The sequence below is a fragment of the Galleria mellonella genome, unplaced genomic scaffold (assembly GCF_026898425.1).
Source record: "Galleria mellonella isolate WM207_F2 unplaced genomic scaffold, CSIRO_AGI_GalMel_v1 utg33, whole genome shotgun sequence".
Taxonomy (NCBI): Eukaryota; Metazoa; Arthropoda; class Insecta; order Lepidoptera; family Pyralidae; genus Galleria; species Galleria mellonella.
This window is the reverse complement of record NW_026442079.1, coordinates 2,081,395-2,103,256: the sequence shown is the minus strand read 5'-3', so window position 1 is coordinate 2,103,256 and position 21,862 is coordinate 2,081,395. Positions and strand designations below refer to the sequence as shown.

The 21,862-nt window shown below is 30.0% G+C and overlaps 2 protein-coding genes across 4 annotated transcripts; both read right to left on the bottom strand.

Annotated features, from left to right (window-relative positions):
• Positions 1-908: 908 nt before the first annotated feature.
• On the bottom strand, positions 909-5,915 carry LOC113521181 (ATP synthase subunit b, mitochondrial-like). Of its 2 annotated transcripts, XM_052896575.1 has the most exons (4): positions 4,259-5,915; positions 3,763-3,811; positions 3,142-3,229; positions 909-998 (listed from the first exon to the last, which is right to left on the bottom strand). In XM_052896575.1, exon 1 carries the CDS (start codon positions 5,361-5,363, stop codon positions 4,590-4,592), a length of 774 nt encoding a protein of 257 aa, XP_052752535.1. In that variant the 5' UTR covers positions 5,364-5,915; the 3' UTR covers positions 909-998; positions 3,142-3,229; positions 3,763-3,811; positions 4,259-4,589. The 2 variants fall into 2 exon arrangements, with proteins under 2 accessions (XP_052752535.1, XP_026762437.2); XM_026906636.3 differs by lacking the exon at positions 3,763-3,811.
• Positions 5,916-6,239: 324 nt separating this feature from the next.
• On the bottom strand, positions 6,240-21,256 carry LOC113519442 (chitinase-like protein EN03). 2 transcript variants are annotated; one of them, XM_026904561.3, is made up of 9 exons: positions 21,068-21,256; positions 12,169-12,440; positions 11,073-11,205; positions 10,695-10,868; positions 10,116-10,284; positions 9,570-9,700; positions 8,414-8,539; positions 7,089-7,188; positions 6,240-6,672 (listed from the first exon to the last, which is right to left on the bottom strand). In XM_026904561.3, the coding sequence occupies exons 1-9, from the start codon at positions 21,177-21,179 to the stop codon at positions 6,558-6,560; spliced, it is 1,332 nt and encodes a 443-aa protein (XP_026760362.1). In that variant the 5' UTR covers positions 21,180-21,256; the 3' UTR covers positions 6,240-6,557. The 2 variants fall into 2 exon arrangements, with proteins under 2 accessions (XP_026760362.1, XP_026760370.1); XM_026904569.3 differs by having other exon boundaries at positions 12,169-12,419; positions 21,068-21,255.
• Positions 21,257-21,862: the final 606 nt, after the last annotated feature.

The window sequence follows — 21,862 nt, the reverse complement described above, 5'->3', positions numbered from 1 at the left end:
ATTGAATGCCCCTTCGACGTCTATGAATGCACCTAAAGTTGCACGTTACGAATTGCTGCTTCAGTTGATTTGCCTTCACAACCATAAGATGATATACCGTACTATTTGTATTTATTAAAGACTAGCTATATCTGTGCCTCCACTTAGGTGAATTAGTATCTGTATAAAGTATCCTGTTTTAAAGCAGGATATAATCATTGTTATTATAATATAAACATATATGTATCAAATTTAATTCAAAATCGTTCGATAGCTTTTGCATAAAAGAGTAACAAACATTTATTTATTCTCATAAATTTTCGTGTTTGTAATAGTAGTTGGCTTTCAAATTTGTACAAAACTAAAGATAATTAAAAGATACTGAATTCTAAAGTCACATTATTCATACAAATCGATATAAAGTGTGCCAGGTGTTAATTTTGTAACAAGAATTTACTTTCTTAAAATTGTTAATATCGTTCTTTAATTAATTTGTTTCATAAATATTCATTAGGCAATTAACTGTAATCTTATTATGGATATACTTTAGCAGTGTCGGCTTAGCATATGTTAAGACTCAGTGCAGTTTTCTATTGAGCATCAAACCCATCTCGTATAATCTCTAAAAATATTTTTTCTCCAATACTAAAATCAATACTAATCTCTGATAGAATGATCATATTAAAATAACTGAAAGAAAAACGAATCTTTTTGAAATTATTTATTTATTTACTTTAATATAATATTTAATCGTTGCATGAGATATGGTATTTGTCAGAGGGAAGATAACGTAATAATTTAGCTAAAATACAATCATTTACCTAAAATTAATTATAATTATTATATTCAACCTCAATTCAACCTAAATAAGTAATTTAAATATAATATTTTTCAAATAATCAACGGCATTAGCACAAATGCCACTGCATATTTGAGCAGTGGTGAACCTATTGTTGTTACCGCAACAACCGCTGTAGGAAAAATCTCTACATGCTCGAATAGTCATATCGAAGTACCACCTGTAAAATGACACCAAAATAAACTTCTCCAAAATTTATTATATGGATTTTATTATTTTTTAAACTTAATATAATTTTTTCACGAGATATATATATGTATGTATGTATATACATATATGTAACGGGAATTTTATAAACTTAATATGTTTGTGTGAGGCATAACGCTGCAATGTTTTCTTCCAGGAGAGTAAGGCGCTCGCTTTGAAGAAAACTTCCGGATGGAGTCGAAACGAATGTCGGAAACGACAAAAATATTAAATTCATAAAATTCCCGTTACACGTAATATATATTGAATATATGTATGTGTGTGTGTATGTGTGTGCTTGAGTTTTCATCATTAAGTTGAAAATAGTTATGTTCGTATTTATAAATATTGTGTATTCCCATGTACAATAAAAGTAAATTTTGGTTCAGAAACAAAGAACTATCAACATTGGTTTATAATTGGCGACGTAATCGCTTAAAATTGCTATTAAAAAAACAAAGGAATTGAAAACCTCAGTCTTTTAGAAATTACTTAAATTCGGACACAATATGCTACGGTTGGAATTTGTGGAAATACTTTCGTTTTTTAAAAAATTTTCAATGTCAGCTACAAATTGTTCGACAATGGAAATTTTGTTAATACAGGTAATTAAATAAAATACAAAATTTAGAAATGACTGAGTTTAGTTTTAATTTATTTGGAAGTTTCAGCAACCGCATTTATTGTCATTTTGCCCTTATATCAATTATTTGGCGACGAAGTAATGTGCTTTCCTCTACCATTTATCTCTATTTACAATTATTTCCATATACCAGCAATTTAAACTTTTATACGATTCACTTATGTCTTTTTGGATATTTCTCTTCCCTTATAGCTACATTACATATGTACATAAGTAAATTATACAATTTATTAAATTACGAAAATATCTTACATTGGGTAATAATCATCACATTTTCAAAGTCCGGTTGCAAACGACGGTATATCTTTTGAGATAAATTTGCTTTAATTCTATGAAGTCCAGAATCAAAAAGAAATCAAAATATATTATTTGTATAATAAGAGTCATGAGGTTTTTTTTAAATAACATCATTACTCATGGGTAGATTCAGATTATTAATTGCGAGCCGATTGTCAAACAGTTGCAAATAAATTATTGCAATTTTAAATGAGACTAATAGTTAGCTGTCTAAATATAGACAAATAAACCATTGTTACACTACCTCTGCAATTACTATGACAATCAGAGAGTTTTTTAAACTGATTCTTAGTGTCAAGGCAATTGCCAAAAGTAAATGTTTTGCAGTCCTTCCTCTTCATGTCATAATAAAAACTGGAGAAGAATAAAAGTAAATCAAGTCTATTATATTATAATTAACTTTAAATAATCCTAATTATATTTAATTTGTTTTAAACTATAATGTATATATGTATTAGCATAATTTTAAATGAGTAAATAAGCATTTTGATAGTAAATTATATATTCGTTTATCGACCATCTTTTAAATCTAAAAATGAAGAAAATAAAAAGAAAAAATCATAAATAAATGTACGTTCTATTTTAATGCCGTATTTGTCTGTTTTAACAGCAATTTGTACATTTTATTTTATTTTCTTTCGTTTTCCAGTCCTAATTACCCGAACGATGGTCGAAAAAAATTAGATTTCGCTTTTCTCGCTTTGTAATTATAGGATTTATCGTTTAATTACAAAGACAGTTATTTTCTCATTTTCACCGTAATTATGCGTTTAAATGTAAACAAATCACATAATATTTCAGTAAAATATATCTACAAATTACAATTGAATAATCAATTCAGACAGCTAGAGGGAAATTTATAGATTCTACCAAACTCTATTTAGTGTAGGGTCGCCATAGATTGCATCTGACTGTATGAAGTCATTGCTCAAATCTTTTTTCAAATTCCGAATTATAGGTTCTTCAATAGATAAGACCTGCACATTACCAATAAATTGATACCTTCATATTGGTCACTTTGATTCTTTTTTATGTGAATAGTCTAACAGTTAAATTAAGATATCTATCTTTGCGTAGATTTTATTCAATTTTGATCCATTTAAATGTCATCGAGTAAAAACACCCAATATCTTATTTTTAATATTAAGTAGGATATATAATTTGTTGCGTTTCTTACCTCGAAGAAGTAAGTCCTTTTCCAGTACAGTCATATTCATTAGGTTGCAATTTGCACTAAAGATCCCAATCATAATCTCGTAGTGTATCTACAAAACAATAATGTAAAAGAAACCATTTGCCACTGAGAATATTAGCTATGTTTCCATAAAAAAATATTTTATACTATAGACTAATATTATTTTCTAGGTTTATTACACAATAATTAATAATGTAACGTAGATATGTAGCATCCAATAGATAAACGTAGATATGTAGCATCCAATAGATAAATGCCGCTTTCAAACTCTTAAAAAAAAATTTTTAATTTTAGCAATTATGGTATTATTGACATTAATAAAATTTTATAAACGGATGTTCTCTTAATATTTATCAACGTATCCAATCAGATTCCTTTATAAATTATTGGAAACAAGCTGAAATCTATCGCTCGTTTTCAGTCCGCAACGAAATTTTAATGTGGCTACTACGGTTCCGCCGGTCTTCCGCTATGGAATATCGGCAACGGAAAATCCGCTGAATGTGGGAACCCAGCGGTAGAATAATAAAAAACATAAACAATTCAAAGTGCTTGTTCAATTTCATTTAAACAAAGATAATGTATTGTTATCCTAGCACGTACATATTATCGTCAGTGGATGCAGGTGGCTCAGGACCGTTCCTTGCGGTTTCTGAGGAAGGCAAATGTTTAGCAGTAGACAGATAATTGCTGATATGATGATGATGTATTATTGTGTTGTGTATTGAATTTAGATGATCCTATTATCATTGCTTCATACTATAACTGAGAAATAGTACAATGCTACATCTTACCTTTTCTTATCCAGATTTTGTAAAAAACGACTAAACGTAAAAGCACCATGCAGCAATGCAAAAGAAAACTCGAATTTAACTCTACAGCAATCTGCTTGAAAAAAATAATAATAGTAGGCTTAATACCTTTCCTTACTAAATAATATAAATGTTTATTTTACGAATATTTATATGTATGTAATTTACCATTTTATTTTAGAATATAATTTTTTAATCCGCCATTCAGTATCTCTGCATATCCTTTTGTACCATATTTTATTGGTCGATAAAGTTTAAATAAATAAATAAAATCCATTTACTCTTACCTTCTTTTTCTGTAAAATTTTGGGTAGTAGTACTATTATTTACTTCAGTTTGAACCTGCTGTGAGATTGAATCGGAAAGTAGTAGTAATATGAAATATAAAATATGCGTTTTATATTTGCACATTTCTCAAACAGTTTGTACATAAAAATTTCATACAATTTCACAAAGTTATAAAACTAATTTATTTTTTATTAAATGGGTTTTAAGGTTATAAATAATATTTATAATTCAATAGTCTTTCTTTTATTTGATACAAGTATTTCCTTACTCAAAATTTACATTCCTGAAGCAATAACCGAGAAAAGTTTGGTTGTTATTTTTGTAAAATATTCATTTCGCGCGACTAGCCATAGCTGATAACTCCTGAATGGCGCTCTTCAACGCTTGCTGTTGTAATTCGGCTGTGATAGATTTTTTGACATTCTCTAAAATCCAACCAACCATCCACTTCTGATGTATGCGAGCTTCTGCTTGGTACCTCTTCACATGATAATCCATTCGACCTTTGACCATTCGATAAACATGCATTAGCCTCTCCCTATAAATCGCCTCCAGTTGCATACTTATATTTTCTTTTTTAGCATCCATCAATACTTTTTGTCCTTCTGCCCGCCATTGGGCATCCTTGCATGATTTTATTACATCTTTATAAAAATCAATCTCTTCTTTACGTCCTTTTTCCCAAGCCGCTATATTAGCATCGACTTCTTTATCCAAACTGGCACCTATACCTGGCCCCATCTTAGTAGTTATCAAATACAACATTAACGCGATAGATAATCCGCTGTAATACTCGTGTTCCAGAACATAAATCTCCTTGCTTAACAAATAATTAGCGACAACAATTCCAAAAATATAAGGTCCTGACACGCCTGTCTTGGAGTGAAAAAACAAGAACCATTCGTCAGGCAGAAAACCTAACCGAACTTTGCCAGAAGTTAACTCACGTTTTAACCTAGGGCCGGGAGGGCCTTTACCCCCACTAGATCCAGGACATACGGGCTTCATCTTCGTAGGACATGATTTCGAGTGCTTTACTAGTACTGCTTTCGGTAAAAGCAATCTCGACTGGCTGCCTAAATAAAGTAAAAGGTGACCAAACATAATTTTATCTAGACGTTTAAAAATAATCAAATTTGAAGTATTCCTAATTTCTATGTTCCATAGACTAATTTTAAGTAGAAAAATGACGGTTATTACTTTTTTATTTATTGGCCGTAAAATAGGTTCACTCACTAACTACAAAGAATTGAAAAATTACTACGATACTCTAAGAAAATAAATATATTAAAATTTCATTATAAACTTTAATAAATGGTATCTAAAAAGGCAGTAGCAAAACTCAACACGAATATGTACTCCTATATGCATACATCCAATACAACGTACAGAAATAACATGAGAATAATTAATTTTTATTTTATGTACTTATTATTTTAAATACTCTTTTCTTCAAACAAACGGTGATGCTCTCAGAATTAATTAGCTAAGAATAGCTGCATGTTCATGTTAGTTAGTTCAGTATAAGTATTAGATAAGTTGTAAAAGTAAACGATAATATTTAAGTGTCATCATCATCATCTCAGCCATTATTCGTCCTCTGCGGAACATAGGCCTCCCCCATAGACTGCTATAATGACCAGTCCCGAGCCACTTGCGTCCACTGACTCCCCGCAATGTACTTGAGGTCGTCACTTCATTTAGTGGGGTGTCAACCAACACTGCATTTGCCCGTACGGGGTCGCCACTTTTCCTTCCCATCGGTTATCGGTTTTTCGAGCTATATGACCAATCTATTGCCACTTCAGCTTGCTTGTCTTTACTTTGGTTCGTTTGCTTTGCGGATATCCTCATTCGGATTCTATCACGCAAAGAAACTCCTAGCATAGTCCTCTCCATAGCGCACTGAGTAATTTGAAGCTTTTGCATGCGAGTAATGTACTGTATGAAATTTAAGTGTAAAAGAAATAAAATACAAAATCAAGCATACACATTCTTTAATCTGTTCAGTTCTGACAAAGAAAAACACAACTATAATAAATAATATATACGCATGAAATAACCTAGCGTCTGGCTTCTCAAAATCTCAATAGTAAATATAAGTAACATTTATTTGGATACAATTAAGAATTAATGTGTGTTTCATTACTTGTAGAGTGTATGTAAAAATTAAAAGACAATTGTAATGATATAAAACATTACAATGTAATTTATTATAGTACACTCGACATTAATGGTTATTATTGTTTATCATATAACATTTATAACTTATCAAAAGAAATATTTAATGTTGAAAATTTATTGTAATCGATATTTAGCAGCACGAAGTATTGGATACTTTTCGCCATTGCAAAGACCGCGGAAATCATCCATTGACAGATCCACAATTGAAATACCTCCCAGTCTCTTAGTTCTGTAAACAAATAATAAATTATGTGAGTATATAAGATCTAGACTGGCCTATGAGTATAATGATCAAATAGACTGTGTTCTATCTTGAAAGAGAAGTCTCCAGAATCGTGTGTATGGATAGAATGAGTTATGAAAATGAATGAAGGAGAAATGTAAGCATAGAAGCCTTTGGCGCACTCGGTTCTCTGTATTCACTCCGTAAGCGACTTAGGGTGTTAAAAATGATAGCTATATTCCTCAATCAAAAAAATTGCTACCAAATTTAAATTGCAATCAGTTGCTATAGGATATAAAAAAAAATTATTATCTTTAAATGAATTAAGAAAATTACAAATGTCACATTTCATTAAAAGTTCCTAATCAAAATTAGCAAGTTTGAAACGCATAAAGATTTATATCAATTTAAAAAATACTCACTTAACGTAGTTGGCCTTCTTTCCAGCTGTGTCTGGATCCTCATAGGTAACCCAAAGACCACCTTCGCCACTATCGTCAGGAAGACGGAAAGCATATGTACCTGCACATAAAAATAACATAGAAATATATTTGATCAAGAACATGCGGGTCTTAAAATTGATCTATTAATTTATTAACTTTTTATTGCACCACTTAATAAACAATACAATATATATATATTACGCTAATAAAATACAAAATTTTATTGTTAAAGCAATCTGTTAAAAGTTTGATTGATATTTTTTTTTTAAAGGAGGATGCTAATTCATAATATACTTAATAATACACTAAACACTATATATATTTTATTTATAATAATATATATTTTATCATGCAATTAGCGCAATTGGCGCCAAATTAATAGTTAAATTTTTTACAAAATATTTATAGATTTATTAATATCCTACGATAGAGCAAATAAATTGAACTATTAATTTTGTTTCAATCTTTAAATTAATATGATAATAAATTTATTACAAGCTCTTTGATAAATTATTTTATAACAACTTAAAATTAATATTTATAGTAATTGGCGATAGTAAGAGAGGTTCGCTTTCGTTGTTTTCCAAAAATAGAGGGATAAGAATACAGACATCACAAATAAGTAAAAATATTTAGGAAATGAGAAATAGACAAAGTATTGAATTTGCCTATACTTCTACATAGAGTAAACTACATAAAAATATAGAAACAAATAATTCAACATTCAACTTCTATCTACATCGCAACATCACATGAATTAGCAAACATTTGTTTTCAGGTGACTATACTTATGTAAAGTGTGTTGGTTATTAGCATTGTTAACAATAAGCATGAACAATACTAAGCCCTTGTTACAATCGTTTAGTTTTGCAGCATTTATATAAAAAATATTACACATTTTCAAAAATAGTGAGCCCAATAACTTTTCTTAACTATATCTGTTATGTATATATATCTCATATTAAATTTTAATACACTAATAATTAAACAATACATTGGAAGTACACATTCAAAATTAAACATCCATTTGTTTGTTTAAAAAGCTGTGTAACAGCATTACTAAGCTAACACATTTCAAGCCCAGTGAAATGTTAATGAGACAAAACCTACAACTTTAAATGTACCAACCAAAAGAATTAGACAAATCAGCATCCTTGGTTAAGGCTTTCTCTGAAAAGTAAAGAAAGCCACTGACAAATCTACCATAGTTATTTACAAAACCTTATCGCTGAACTCAAGGATCCTTTTATAAATAAATTAAAAAAAAAATACATGCAAAGGTACGTGTTTGTCTAATAACTTACCAAATCTTTCGCTTGGATCAGTCACTTTACGCAAATGAGGGCGCATGCCTTTCTGGTGGTTGGGATTGATGAGTTTAGCACAAACTTCTGGGTAACTCAGCAAGCCTTCAGTCTTGGTGTAGGGTCCTGTAAGCGATTCACTTTATAGACTACTTTCACATAATCGAAACATATTACTTGATAAAGATGAAAAATAACCTATGTCCTTTTTCATATCAAAAACTTGTATGCTTTTACATTACATTTTGTAGAGACTTTGGAGCGCCAAGTTTGAAGTAACACATAAAAACACCTTTAATATTTGAATGATCAAATTCAATTCATCTGATGATGCAATCACCTTTTTTTTAAAGGATGATTATGGAATGGTAACCCCGCCTACGCTAATGGAATACGCTGGCAGGGCACCAGTGAGGGATAATAGGTGAGAATGAAAAGGCAGGTCAATTAGCCCATCGTGATAAATACACCTAGAATTCAGCACGATGATTTCCAGGGGGAACCACGTGGAGGTCGACCTGATAGCGTATATTGCTAACAATAGGACTGGAAGTCCGCATTACTAACAATCCCTTTTCCCCTGCAATTACCTTTATCTCTATGTTATTTTTATTATCAGAGTAATAGACAAATGAAATATACTTTATCATACTAAACAGTATCGATATATCATAGGTTAAACCAATCTCCGGTTTTGGAAGTCATAGTGAACAAGTATGTCGCGACTGATAAATCTTTGCCATGGTACTACGAGTATTATAATAAAAAAACTATACCTTTTTAAGCCGATTGCCACACTTGACTAAAAAATTAATAATTGTAATTTTTGTATATTAAATATTAGTTGTATACCTAACTGAAATTAATGTAATGCAAAATATATTTGTGTGTAAACCCGGCAAAGAATGTGGCAACCCTTTCTTTCCTGTGAGCGTCGTAAAATGCGACTTAAAGAACTAAATGCTCGAGGGATGTGCAGTAGCGTCCCTCTTAAAATATCCTGCCGAGCGCAGCAACTACTGGCATAACCCCCTAAGGGAAGCCTATGTTCAGCAGTGGCCAAACAAACTGATTTATTGATGACGATATATTTATGATAATCAACAATTAGTAAGCAAAATTAAATACAAAGGCATATTAGAATGTTAGTACTAACCTGCTTCTCCAGGCCCGTCAGCATGTAGAGGTGGTACCCCAGCGATTTCGCTGTCAGAGTCTAATTTCCATGTACGACCAATTGTGGAAACACCCACAACTATCTTTCCAGTTGGAGCGCTGTTCTGTAAACTGGTCGAAGGGAAATAGTAATTAATATTAATACAACATGTAGTAAAATAATTTTTAGAAAAGATAGATTATATTGTACTTAAAGAAGCACAGGTAATAAATTTTAAAGAGCATTCGTAGGCATTTTATTTATTTCATTTTTACATTTGACTATATTGTCAAATAATTGAATAGGATGGAGTACCTAATTAAAATCAGTGAGAATAAAAGATATCTAGTGCTTGGCATTTGCACTGAAGTGTATGTAAATTTATTGAGGTGCTACTTTATCGTCATCTTCAGGTTTCATTTTTCTAATATTTCCTTTTACATTTACATATATTATAGGCATGTTTGAGAACTTCATTTTTTATGACGTATGAAGCTTAATAAAGACACAGTTTGCGAAGTCGCAGCTAAAGTTAAAATTACTTACAAGTAAGTAACTGCAGCATCGACATTCAATAGAGGGTTGCGGTTCTGAGGGGTGTAAGTAGGTGAGGCGTAATCAGCTTCTTTGGGGTTGCGAGCAGGTGTGTAATAGTCAAAGGCGTCTATGTTGATGAAATCAACCAGGTTGATAATGGATGGCACATCGATGTACACTGAAAAATAATAAAAAATATTACAACCACTTTAAAAACCGAGATTTTTCAATGACTATTTATTTTTTTTATATTTTATTAGATTATAGCTAACTGAAACAAGTTACGTGAACTCATTTATCCTTGATAAAAGGTAATCTAATATAATTGTTTTGTGAAAATTTTATTTTTTTATAAAAACCATAGAGCTGATTAGACTTCCCATTGCACTTAGAAAATGGGCATAGATAGAAAAACATTTCATTTATTTCTTTAAAGGTAAAAAAATTATTGATCCTGTTAATGCTGGGGATTGTTGCCATTTGTTGGAATTTCGAATTCATATTTATAAGTTACGACGCATCTGTACTATTAATATTTGAAGAAGAAGAAGAAGATGTATTTTTTATAAACATTAATAGTTTTCTCACCTGAAGAGTTCACATTTGGTAAGATTGTGACCGATAATTGCATGTTTGGTCTGACAGCATTCAATGCTTGTTTCAATTCACGTACAAGGGCTGTAAAGCCTTCACGATGTTCGGTTTCCTTATCATCAACCGGGGTAGTTCCAAAAGCTTTCTTAAAACTGTGCCATACAGATCCTGAAACATAAAGTAATTATTTTATATCTATCTAAAAGTAGATTTTATTTCTAATCTACAACTGAATAGTACAAATCTACAAAATTATTGTAAACATAATAACAACAAAGGTTTACGCTAAAATTGTTCTGAATAAAAAATAGATGCATTTATTAGTAGTGTGATAAAAAAAATTGGGTTGTATATGTTTGTAAAATAACTTACCTAGGGTCGAACGTACTTTCTTAGGCTTGATCCTAGGAAACTGCCAAGCTAAATCAATACCATCAAAACCATACTGTTGAGCGAGTAATACACCAGAGTTTACAAACGCCGTACGAGCTTGGGCAGACTCCAACTGAAAAGTTTATATTCCAAATTATAATAGTAATATTACGATACCAAATCAGCTGTTAGCTGCCCACAGCTGAACATAGGCTTCCCCATTAGGAGGCGTTTTGTCAGGAGTTACCACACTTGGCAGGCGAGCTGGCAACCGCAGTTAATCCTTGGTGATATTTTAAGAGGCACGCTACTATCTCTTGACCATTAAGTTCCCTTCGTTGCCTCTTACGACACCTCCGGGAAAGAAAAAGGCGACCCATTCTATGCTGGTACCACACAGCAATATTGAATATATAGTAAATAAGTGGTATAAAATAAATAGTAATATTGAATTATATTTAATATTGATATATCACACTGACTTCATTGCAAATAATAAATAATTTATTTAGTAAGAAATCTACTATAGGAAAATGGGTAACAAATAACAATAGTCACCACAAAATAGGTAAACATAATACATAGGACTCAGTCAAAACATTTGCATACAACAGCAACAAGGTAAAATTACGTAGGCTCTAAAAATAGATCAGTAAAGACATCTATGAGTGCAATCAAATATGAACGTTTTTCTTTGGTTTCAAGCCTTTAAATGGGTTGTCAAAGTTTGTTATACTTATTAATATGTGAGATTTGTTCACTCTATGTGATGTGAGATTTGTTCACTAGCCTCTTATTTTAAACGTGATTTTTTTTAATTCCATTTTCTTTGCATAGAACAAGATAAAGATCGCAAGACGTCACTTGCTCTCTTTTCCTTTACATCTGTACTCACTTAATTTCTTCTGTAATTAACTAACACGATCACTAATTTGATATACAATAATTGACCTAACAATAGCATAACGTCATATTAGACCTCATCTACGCACTATCAGTAGCCATTAATCACAGCAAGGTAATATAACTCATAACAGAAAATTAATTTTCCAAATTATATATATATGTATATTGAAGAATACATTTCAAATCTTACCAAAAGGTTATATTTATTAGCGTCGTCATTATCTGCATCACCACCAACCGACAGAAGAGCTTTCAGGTTAGGATACTTGTGTGCCAAATTAGTGATGGTTCGGTAGTTGTCATGAGAGCGATCGATGTCCAGGTTTTCATTGAGTGGAACCAACTTGTAAGTGTCCGGCTGGATACCAGCATATCCATACACCAGATGGGAGCAGAAAGATAACGCAGGGTCCAAGTCATTTGGCAGCATACGAGCTTGTGCTGGATAAATACATCCTTCAACTAAATTAAGGTGAAATCACATTGCTGTTAAAATTAAAAATAATACTGATACGGATAAATTATTACCATTATAATATCATCATACTAAATCAGCTAAGCATATTGTTAATATGAAATTAATGATCATTAAATTGAAACAATGATGGTAAATGTCTCTATCGTTATACTTATATTGTATTTACTTGTAACTTTATGGCGCATGGGTTAAATATAATATAAATCATCATTATTTTTACTTAAGACAAAAACATTGTATCTTTCTACAGGTTGTTTTTCGACTCATATTTCTTTGGGAAAAATGTCCAGTTCTACTAATAGAATACTTATTTAAAAATATGATAATGATTTCAATTTCATCCAATATAAAGTTTACTAAAGAAAATAAAGATAAACAGATATGTGTTTATTACCTACAAGATATATCAATTGTTCTAAACAAGCAGTAGGTGTAGTACAATTATTCAATTGCCCATATTGAATTTCATACAGACACTTAGTTCAGAGATTGTGGTCTACATTATAAAACAATATATTTAATATATTTATATTTACCAAACCACCTGCCAAACATGGCAACTATTGACAAAACTCACTTTATAGAGGAGGTCTGTCTTCAGCGGTGAATAATTAACGGCTGATATGATGATGATATGTTGATCTGATTTAGTTGTATTCTATATGACATAATTAGAGTTAATTTGTGCTAATTGGCAGATTTCAAATATAAATAGATACGCACATACGTAGTAATAGCAGGTGGGTCTCATACATACATAAGTAGTATTAAGGCAGACATAACATACGCATATTGAATTGAACTACATCTTATTGTTTCCGTTACATTAAGCACTTAACGAAACAATGAAATAACATATCGACATAATGTCAACGTTATCATCTTGTTTATATCAAGACACCGAGACAATCTTAGAGCATCACCTTTCCAATCAGAGTATTACATTTTTTAAAAGATGAACTATATCTGACCTGTTGCAAAATTATTAAATATATTTTTCAACCTCTTGTAAATTTATAATTTCAAAGAAAAATACTTTAATTATGTAGCAGATATTTATTTTCGCCAAATAATTAAATGATCGAGGTGATGGTCTTAGTGATCATGTCAGCAATAACGAATAACCAAACATAATTTAGTATAAGTATTGTATGTATGTGTATTTGTAATTATGGTGTGAGTAAGAATAAGTTCCTGATAACTCTTTATAATTATTTACCGAGTTTAATATCTCGATGAATAAATCAAAGAAGTTATTACTCATTATCATTGTCACTATTTTAAAACACAATAGATTAAAACCTATATACTCGTATGAGAGTTGAAAATATATAAACCACTTTTCTATAATCTTTATAATGTCATGTTTGAATCAATTTGTTCATGTTACCATTTTACATTAGATGAGCCGTCGGCTTGCTTGCTATTCTAAGTTCCATATAAAAAAAAAATAGTAAATAGGTAATGGAATTCCTACCTAGTTGCCGAAGCTCTATAAAAAATATCATGCGTCACACAGCTAGTTGCAACTACAATTTGTAATAACTACCTATTTTTTAAATCTATTATAATTCTGAATTCACATCATACGACTGTGGAATTGCTATTACCAAGGCTAAAACTTGGTTGAATAGTTTTTTTCTATATTCCAATACCATTGCGGTAGTAAGCATTTTTTGTTCTCTTGAAAAAGTCACGAACAAAAACGGTCAAGTTTATAATATATTTCGTTTGATGTATACATTCCTTATAACTTTCTGACGTTGTTCAACTTCGGAAAAGTAGGCACATAATTAAGATAGATCACGCAAAAATTTGTGAATTCTTATGGAAAAATAATTATGCTGTACGCCTCCGATTAATTTGCTAATTATGTGAACTGATGAATATAAATGTTTCGCCAAAAAGTGGCTATTTCATATTCGCATAAATATTTTATTTTGTTCTTACAGATTTATGCTATTGTATATTACTATATTTTAATTTATTTTGTATTAATTTTTTTTACGATTAATTAATTAGAAGTAAATTTATAAATGATTGAAATTTGAAGAAGGAATATTGAAATTAGTATATTAAGTTTTTCTTTATGAAAATATAAACCCGGCCCTGCTATTAGAATACACCCGTGGGGTACTAACGTACATGTTAGTTACCACATTATATTTAGAAATGAATTAACTGGGAATTAACCACTATAGTTTTCAAGGTGAACCGCGTGGAGGACGACCTGACAGGCATATTACTAGCTATTTGGCCACTCCCTCGTCCCTAGCTATTATGAGTTGACACATTATAGACATTCTTACGCCCTCTGTTACTATTTGAAAAATGTTTCTATATCTACTTTACGAAATTTATTTCAGATAGCTTAGTCAGTATAGTATTGTTGAATGCATCATTAGCACACAAAGCATTTATCTAAGTACATGCCTGCCAAGTGACACTGGTTGCCTAACTGGGTAACGTGCTTACTATAAGTGCCCAATTGTTTGTTCTCTCAATTTCCAAGAATTCTAGCACATTTTGTCGAGTTTATCTCACTTGTTTATTGACACCTCGATATAAGGTCAGACCAACACTTGCACAGATTTGTATTATAAATTAATCGTTATCAACTTATTGTCAATAAACAATTAGGTATTGAGCATATCGGGGACTGAAGGTTAACAAGAGGAGGTACGTAGCGCTTTGACGCCGAAATTACAATTTAATCAAGAAAAAGTGAAGTAATTATAATAACAAACTCCATAACTTTTGGATAACGGAATGAAACATATGTTACAGACGTCTTTAAACTATGGTTTACCATTATGGTTAGCCACTATTGTAGCACAAACAAAGAACTAAGTAAGTAGAATGTATTTGTGAATATTATTCGTTTTACAACGATATACTCGTACACTTATACATAAATATTACACATAATTTTATCATTATATTCTTTCTATTCATAAAATAATATAAATGTTGAGCTGTAGGTACTATTAAGTTTTATTCAAATCATTGCCATTAATTACAAATTTAATAATATCGTATTAAACCGTGAAAAAGGTCATTGGTCAATGTTAAATCGAGATTCACAAAGTATTTACCTATAAATAAGCATCAATGTTATCATGATATGTTATACGAATATTAAAAACATCTTAAAAAATAAACTAGTTGTAATTTGTGTCGTTGCCCCCTTAAATTAAAATAAAATGTATTCGTAGGTATAATAAATGACATTTAAATCCGTTTAGTCATTAAAGTATTATTGAATAACTAATTATTTGTTAGTAACGGAGTCTGAAGGACTTATTACTAGCAGTATAGGATATATTTAAGGTCAAATTGACCTCTAAGAGATCCGTCCTAGAAACCATCGTGGTTAGTTTCACGAAAATTCATCACTGGCCAACCGACGAGACCTCTTGTTTACCGATTATCCTTACTGGTATTCTACTAACGTATACTAATACTTCAAGGAGATTTTCCATTTCATTTTCGTACATTAAAATATTAAGAACAAATATTATAAATACGAAAGTTTGTCAGGACGGATGGATATTTGTTACTATTTCATGCAAAAACTAATGAAAATGAAATTTGCTACATGAATAGTTTATATCATATTTTAGCACATACGCAAAGCAAAGTCACAGGAAAGAAATAAACAGATATGAATATGTATATACATTCGTAATATTAGAACATATAACTTAAAAAAAATAACAAGTGTATTTAAACAATAATAATATACTAATATTATGTATATAATATTAGAATATTATAGATTATAATCGGGAATTGCTAAAATCTCAAGTGATTGTGAAAATGATGTAAAAACAAATGCCATGATCCCTCAAGAACTCAACAAATAAAGTACCTCAATGAGGAATCAAAGTTTTTTTTCTCCTTTTTGTGTCAAGGTTTTTCATTGGTTCAAAAGAATTAAATATAAAGGAACTAGCCTTTAGGTATGTGAACGACCTTTATATTAAACGTTATTGTACTAATAAATCAATCTATTCTGTCTACAAACAAAATGTTATTCTGTGTAAAGCTTGTATAATAATCGGCTTATTTGTTTATTTTTGCACAATTATTATAAGTATTAGTACAATAATTATACATAAATGTGTCTAAATAAAATAATAATATCATAGATTACGTTACTCATGCTATTGTTGTCTTACTTCATGAATATCTCATGTATCGACTGGGTTTTTTTTATATACATATATATATCTCTACCTAGTATTTCACAATTGATGTTTTGTTATGAGTTATTGCTATTTCGTATAATTATCACAACTGTTTTTAAATATAGGTGTATAATAAGTAGGCATTACGCTTATTATCTTCAATGTTACACTACTACTTTATACTCGCGACTTCTGCCGAGCGAGGTTTACAGATTAATTGGGACAAATTTTTTTTCATGCAACTTAGAAAGCCAAACAAGCTGACGGCCCACCTGATGGTAAGTGGTAACCATCACCTATAGACATGAGAAGTACCATGGACATAATAGAGTATACTAATATTATAATACTAATATTATATGATAATTTTTATAACAATAAGCGAGGACATTAAAACATCAAAATGTAAGAAACAAACTCACTTTCATATTATAATATTAATAAGTAATAGTAATATAAATAATAATAAGTATATAGTAACTGACTATTAAGTAGTATTATGTACTATATTAAGTATATTATCTACATTGTTCTTATTTTTCACATTTTATTGCTTGTTCATATGGAAGTTGAGTGACTGGCTTAGATAAGACGCAAAAGTCAACTAATAACAAAATTTAAAACAGTTATAATGGAAAATTGTGTTCTACAAAAAATTCGACTTAAATTGTGACAAATCAGTTATTTTTATTTAAAATTAAATTACAAAACGGAATTTAATAATATTTCTAATGTACCAATATGAAATTATATCCCATCGGTTAAAAAAATCCGAATTGATTTGAAACTAATATAGTTATCAGCAGGAAACATAAAAAAAGAAAAACAAAAAACACAATCTAATTGAGAACCTTTTCCTTCTTTGAAGTCACTTGAATATTAACAAAATCTGATTGATTAACATATTGAAGAATATAAATATGCATATAAATAAAGTATCATGTACCTACCTCAGTATATAGTGCGAAAACGGTATTCTAAAAAAAAATAAAAACCAATCCGGTTTCAAATTAAGTAAACTCGACCGACATTATTTAATGGTAAGAGATGCCAACACGAACAAGATAAATAGGCTAATGTTTCGAATCCCATCGAAGAATGTTTTCTCCCCATTAGTTTTTTAAAGGTCGGACTATTTATTATAAGTGCTTTACAATTACTCCAAATTCTTGATTCAAAAATTAGAATATCGTTATTTAAAACTAAACAATTGATTATTATTTACATTAAAATACATCTAAAGAACACAGCTTAGAATTCACTTTATTTTTACAGCTTGCCCGAATTGCAACCATGGCAAATTCACCCTTATCTTTGTAGCTAATTGATTACTCTGGTTCTACTGCGGACATCCTCATTTCGCATCTTAACGAACAGTACAGTAAAACTTCGGGTAAAAGTTCATATTTCGCTTTGTGACTAAAACTGGGTGAAACTCAAATAAGTACAAGTTGTTTTGCTCCGTTAATAATTAAAGTTTGTGTTACACAAAAGAAACGACTTCAATTGTGACAGAACTAGTCATTTTGGTCTAAAAATTGAACCACTGAACCAATTTTGATAATTTTTGAGACCAATTTGTAAGTATATCAGTCCAGATAAAAAAATAATTTTCCTTTAAGTTTAGTACTGGCGGTATAATAAACACAGAAAAAACAACGGAATTGAAAACTGCCTTCTTTTTGAAGTTAACTGCTTTATTTGTAAAGAATACAAATAAAGCAGTTAAGGTAACATAACAAAATACTCCTATGCATGATGAGACATTTGGTTGAAACTTTAACTGTTGTAAATTTTATTTCGCAACAAGCAGTTTTTTTTCTGGCAATGAAAAATGACAGCTTCAATAATCACAAAACTATAATGGTACCAACGTAAGTAATCCATATACATTGCAAAAATAATTATCAGGCAAAATAATTGCGTCACATAACCAAAAAAATACAGACAAATTGAGACCCTCTTTCTTTTAAACGTTGGCTAAAAATCGAATAAATTACATTATTTAAATGTTCCCAAAAATTTTTTTTTAATTAATTCAATTAATACTTATCGTACAGAGCTCAATATTAATTAAGACATTTATTTTTACTAAACTTTTATTAACCTCTCGTATTTACTACCAATGATATCTCAACAAACACATTTTCCTCTTCATGACCGAGGTCTTTGTTTATGTCAAGAACACGTTCCACCTTCAGGCAACTCCGACATATTTTGTTTGTACTAAGTACGTTTATTCTCTTGCCGCAAATGGACACGTCCTGTTTTTGAAGCATGTAATTTGCAATTTGACATTACCTAATTAGCACGGTCTTTATATAATAAAGTAAGGTTAATGCCATTTAGAAATAATATTTAGCATACGTAACAGTTTTATAACATGTAGAAGTGTAGCAAAAATAAAAGGAATATATAAAATAAAAAAATATATACATATATCCCAGAAATAAATAATAGTGAACTTTCCCACGTTTTAAAGAAATTTAAATTGACTACTTTATATTTGACAGCTTTGCTTGTTATAACCCGTATTATCTAAGTTAACCAAAATAGTTCAATCGATTTTCCATTATCAAGGTGCCAATACTACAAGCGTATCTAAATGTAAAGTAGTAGTAGTTAAGTAAACTCCGATAACAATAGCGAACACAAAATTTTGCGGTTGCAATGTTGTACAAAATCTGATCACATTTTCACTTTAATCGAAAATACATATCTTAACAAACAAACATACGTTATATCATATTTTAAACTTTTCCTAATATTTCAACCCACACCAACTACATATAAATAAACAAATAAACTAGATATAAATAAAACAAAAGCCATTTATTTAGTTCAACACAAAAAAATTACCTACATTTCAAACAAATATGAATACTAATACCATACAATATAAAAGAAAGACTCTTTCTATTTAAATTAAAATCAAACAATATAAACTACTTGACATAATTTGAAGCAACTACAAAATTATTTTATTTGACTCCTATTTCTAAGTACTACCATTCTAGTACAAATATGCGATATTATATTAAGGTAACACATCACAGTTATATGTGCAATAACCGACGGCTCAGCCTTTTTTTATTGCCTCAATTTATTATACAATACACCCCCCACGTTATTAACCCTTAATATATATAATATTATGATATATAACAAAAATATTACAAATATGAAAGTGAATTTGTTTATTTGTCACGTCTTAACGGCTTAACCAATCACTACGAAATGTAGCCTACTGTATAGAATGGAGAAGGATGTAGCCTATTTCTTATCCCGGTCAGTGAACATATCCCGGTCAATCGGATAAAGTCGAGGAACAGCTGAAGAATAAAATTCTATAAAACTCGTCTTAGCCATTTTTTTGCATTTTATCAGTAAATAAACACCTACAATATCACATACATTATTCATTAGGTACATAAAGAATTTTCTAAAGAGTTGGGTAACCTGTGTTGTACAAACAATGAACAATACTCGTACCAACTGTATTGTTATATTTCAGGCAGGCATAAATTAGAAGTACGTCATATTGACTTATAAGAATCTCTTCCTATAACTCAGTATGAGACTGTCTCAATACTTTCGATTCATTAGCAAACAAAAAAAAACATAGTTATTTGAAAATGTTTTAATACCCGTACCCCTACATGAATTGCAATATTAATAGAAAAATTCCATCCTCTCATCAGCTTGATGAACATCTAAAATTAATCTAGTTTATTGCTCTGATGAATAGCACAAAATACTTGAAAGTAGATATACCTAACATGCTATCTGAATATGGCCTCAATACTGAAGATCTACTTGGACAAACAACACATTACCTACAGATACGCTTGAGCTACTATGTAAACTATAAACGTTTACACTAATATATTTTTTAACCTAAATATCCAATTAAAAATTAATTATAATGAATAAAAAAATCCATAATCTTAAAATCTCTACCACAGCGAAAATTTATAAAAAATTATTATAATTTTCTGTGTGATAGAGTTTATAATAATAAATAAATTTTTGTTGGAGAAAATTTAGTATAACTACCGGCATGATTTCTTGCATCTAAATTTACTATAAAACAAACAATAATTTAATGTACTGATCCCCATCACCCTTTTAATTATTACCTTAACTACAAGTAGTTTAAGTAATAATTAAGTAATAGCAGTGATTCAATTTCGAATTGCCTAGTGATAAAAAGTAAACTAAAAAATAAAAAGAGATCAACAAGCAAAATTGTGAAATTGAAATCTTTAGACAACATAAATAATAATTATTTAAGAGCGATGATATTATTATAAACAAGAAATATATAAAAAACCGGTTATGATTTTTAGGACATGTTTCCAAAATAAAAATCCGCAAGCCTCGAATAAGATCGCTCAGCCTTTAATTAAGAGTGTACTTACATTCTCTGACGTAACTCTTGCTGTCATAATAACAGACGACTTTCGTCGTGGATGGTGGGTTAGTAGCGAAACCCACGGCTAGAAGGCCGGTGAAGGCCAGCAGAAACTTCATGATGTCGACCTGGTTTGACTATGTTATGTGGAAACTGGTGTTCTAGACGAAGCGCATGCGGCGAATGAGCCTCGACCGAGCTGTGCCAACGAGATTGCCTGCCATTAGTGGTGGGGTCAAAGAGTAGTGATGACCGCATTTGACAACTCATTGATTTCTATTATTATCATTATTATCTAATTGCAATATCATCGAATTATTTTCTCAATATTTCGTAACTATTACTATTTTTCTCATCTTCATCCTATCCGTCGTCCAGCTGAATAACCTAATCTAACTTTACATAAATAAATTTATGTAAAATAATCCTAAAAATTTAAATCTTTTAAGTTTTCTTTTTAACAATTAATTATAAATACCTACTTGCTTCATTTGCTAGGTGCCTACCTATACCAACTTATTTGTAATAAAATTATTTTGTTTAATATTACATGCTAAGATGATCTATTACATGCTAAGAAGAAGATCTAGGTGTAGGTAATAATTGTAAAATAAAAATGAGGAGACATTTTTAGAAACTTTCTTTTATTATTGTTAATTGGGTCAACAAACTAACTACAAATTATCTAGCAATTTTTTGTTAACATTTCCATATATTACTGTAACTAAACCTACTTAATTACTTTAGCAATAAATAACGATACAAAAACTAATAACAATAATAAAATTTATTATATAGATAT

Coding starts and splice junctions, on each gene's coding strand:
- LOC113521181 (XM_052896575.1), bottom strand. CDS start 5,363: ATGTTTGGTCACCTTTTACTTTATTTAGGCAGCCAGTCGAGATTGCTT.
- LOC113519442 (XM_026904561.3), bottom strand. CDS start 21,179: ATGAAGTTTCTGCTGGCCTTCACCGGCCTTCTAGCCGTGGGTTTCGCT. Junction 11,206..12,168: donor CTAATAAATATAACCTTTTG/GTAAGATTTGAA, acceptor TAAACTTTTCAG/TTGGAGTCTGCCCAAGCTCG. Junction 8,540..9,569: donor TGACGGGCCTGGAGAAGCAG/GTTAGTACTAAC, acceptor AATCGCTTACAG/GACCCTACACCAAGACTGAA.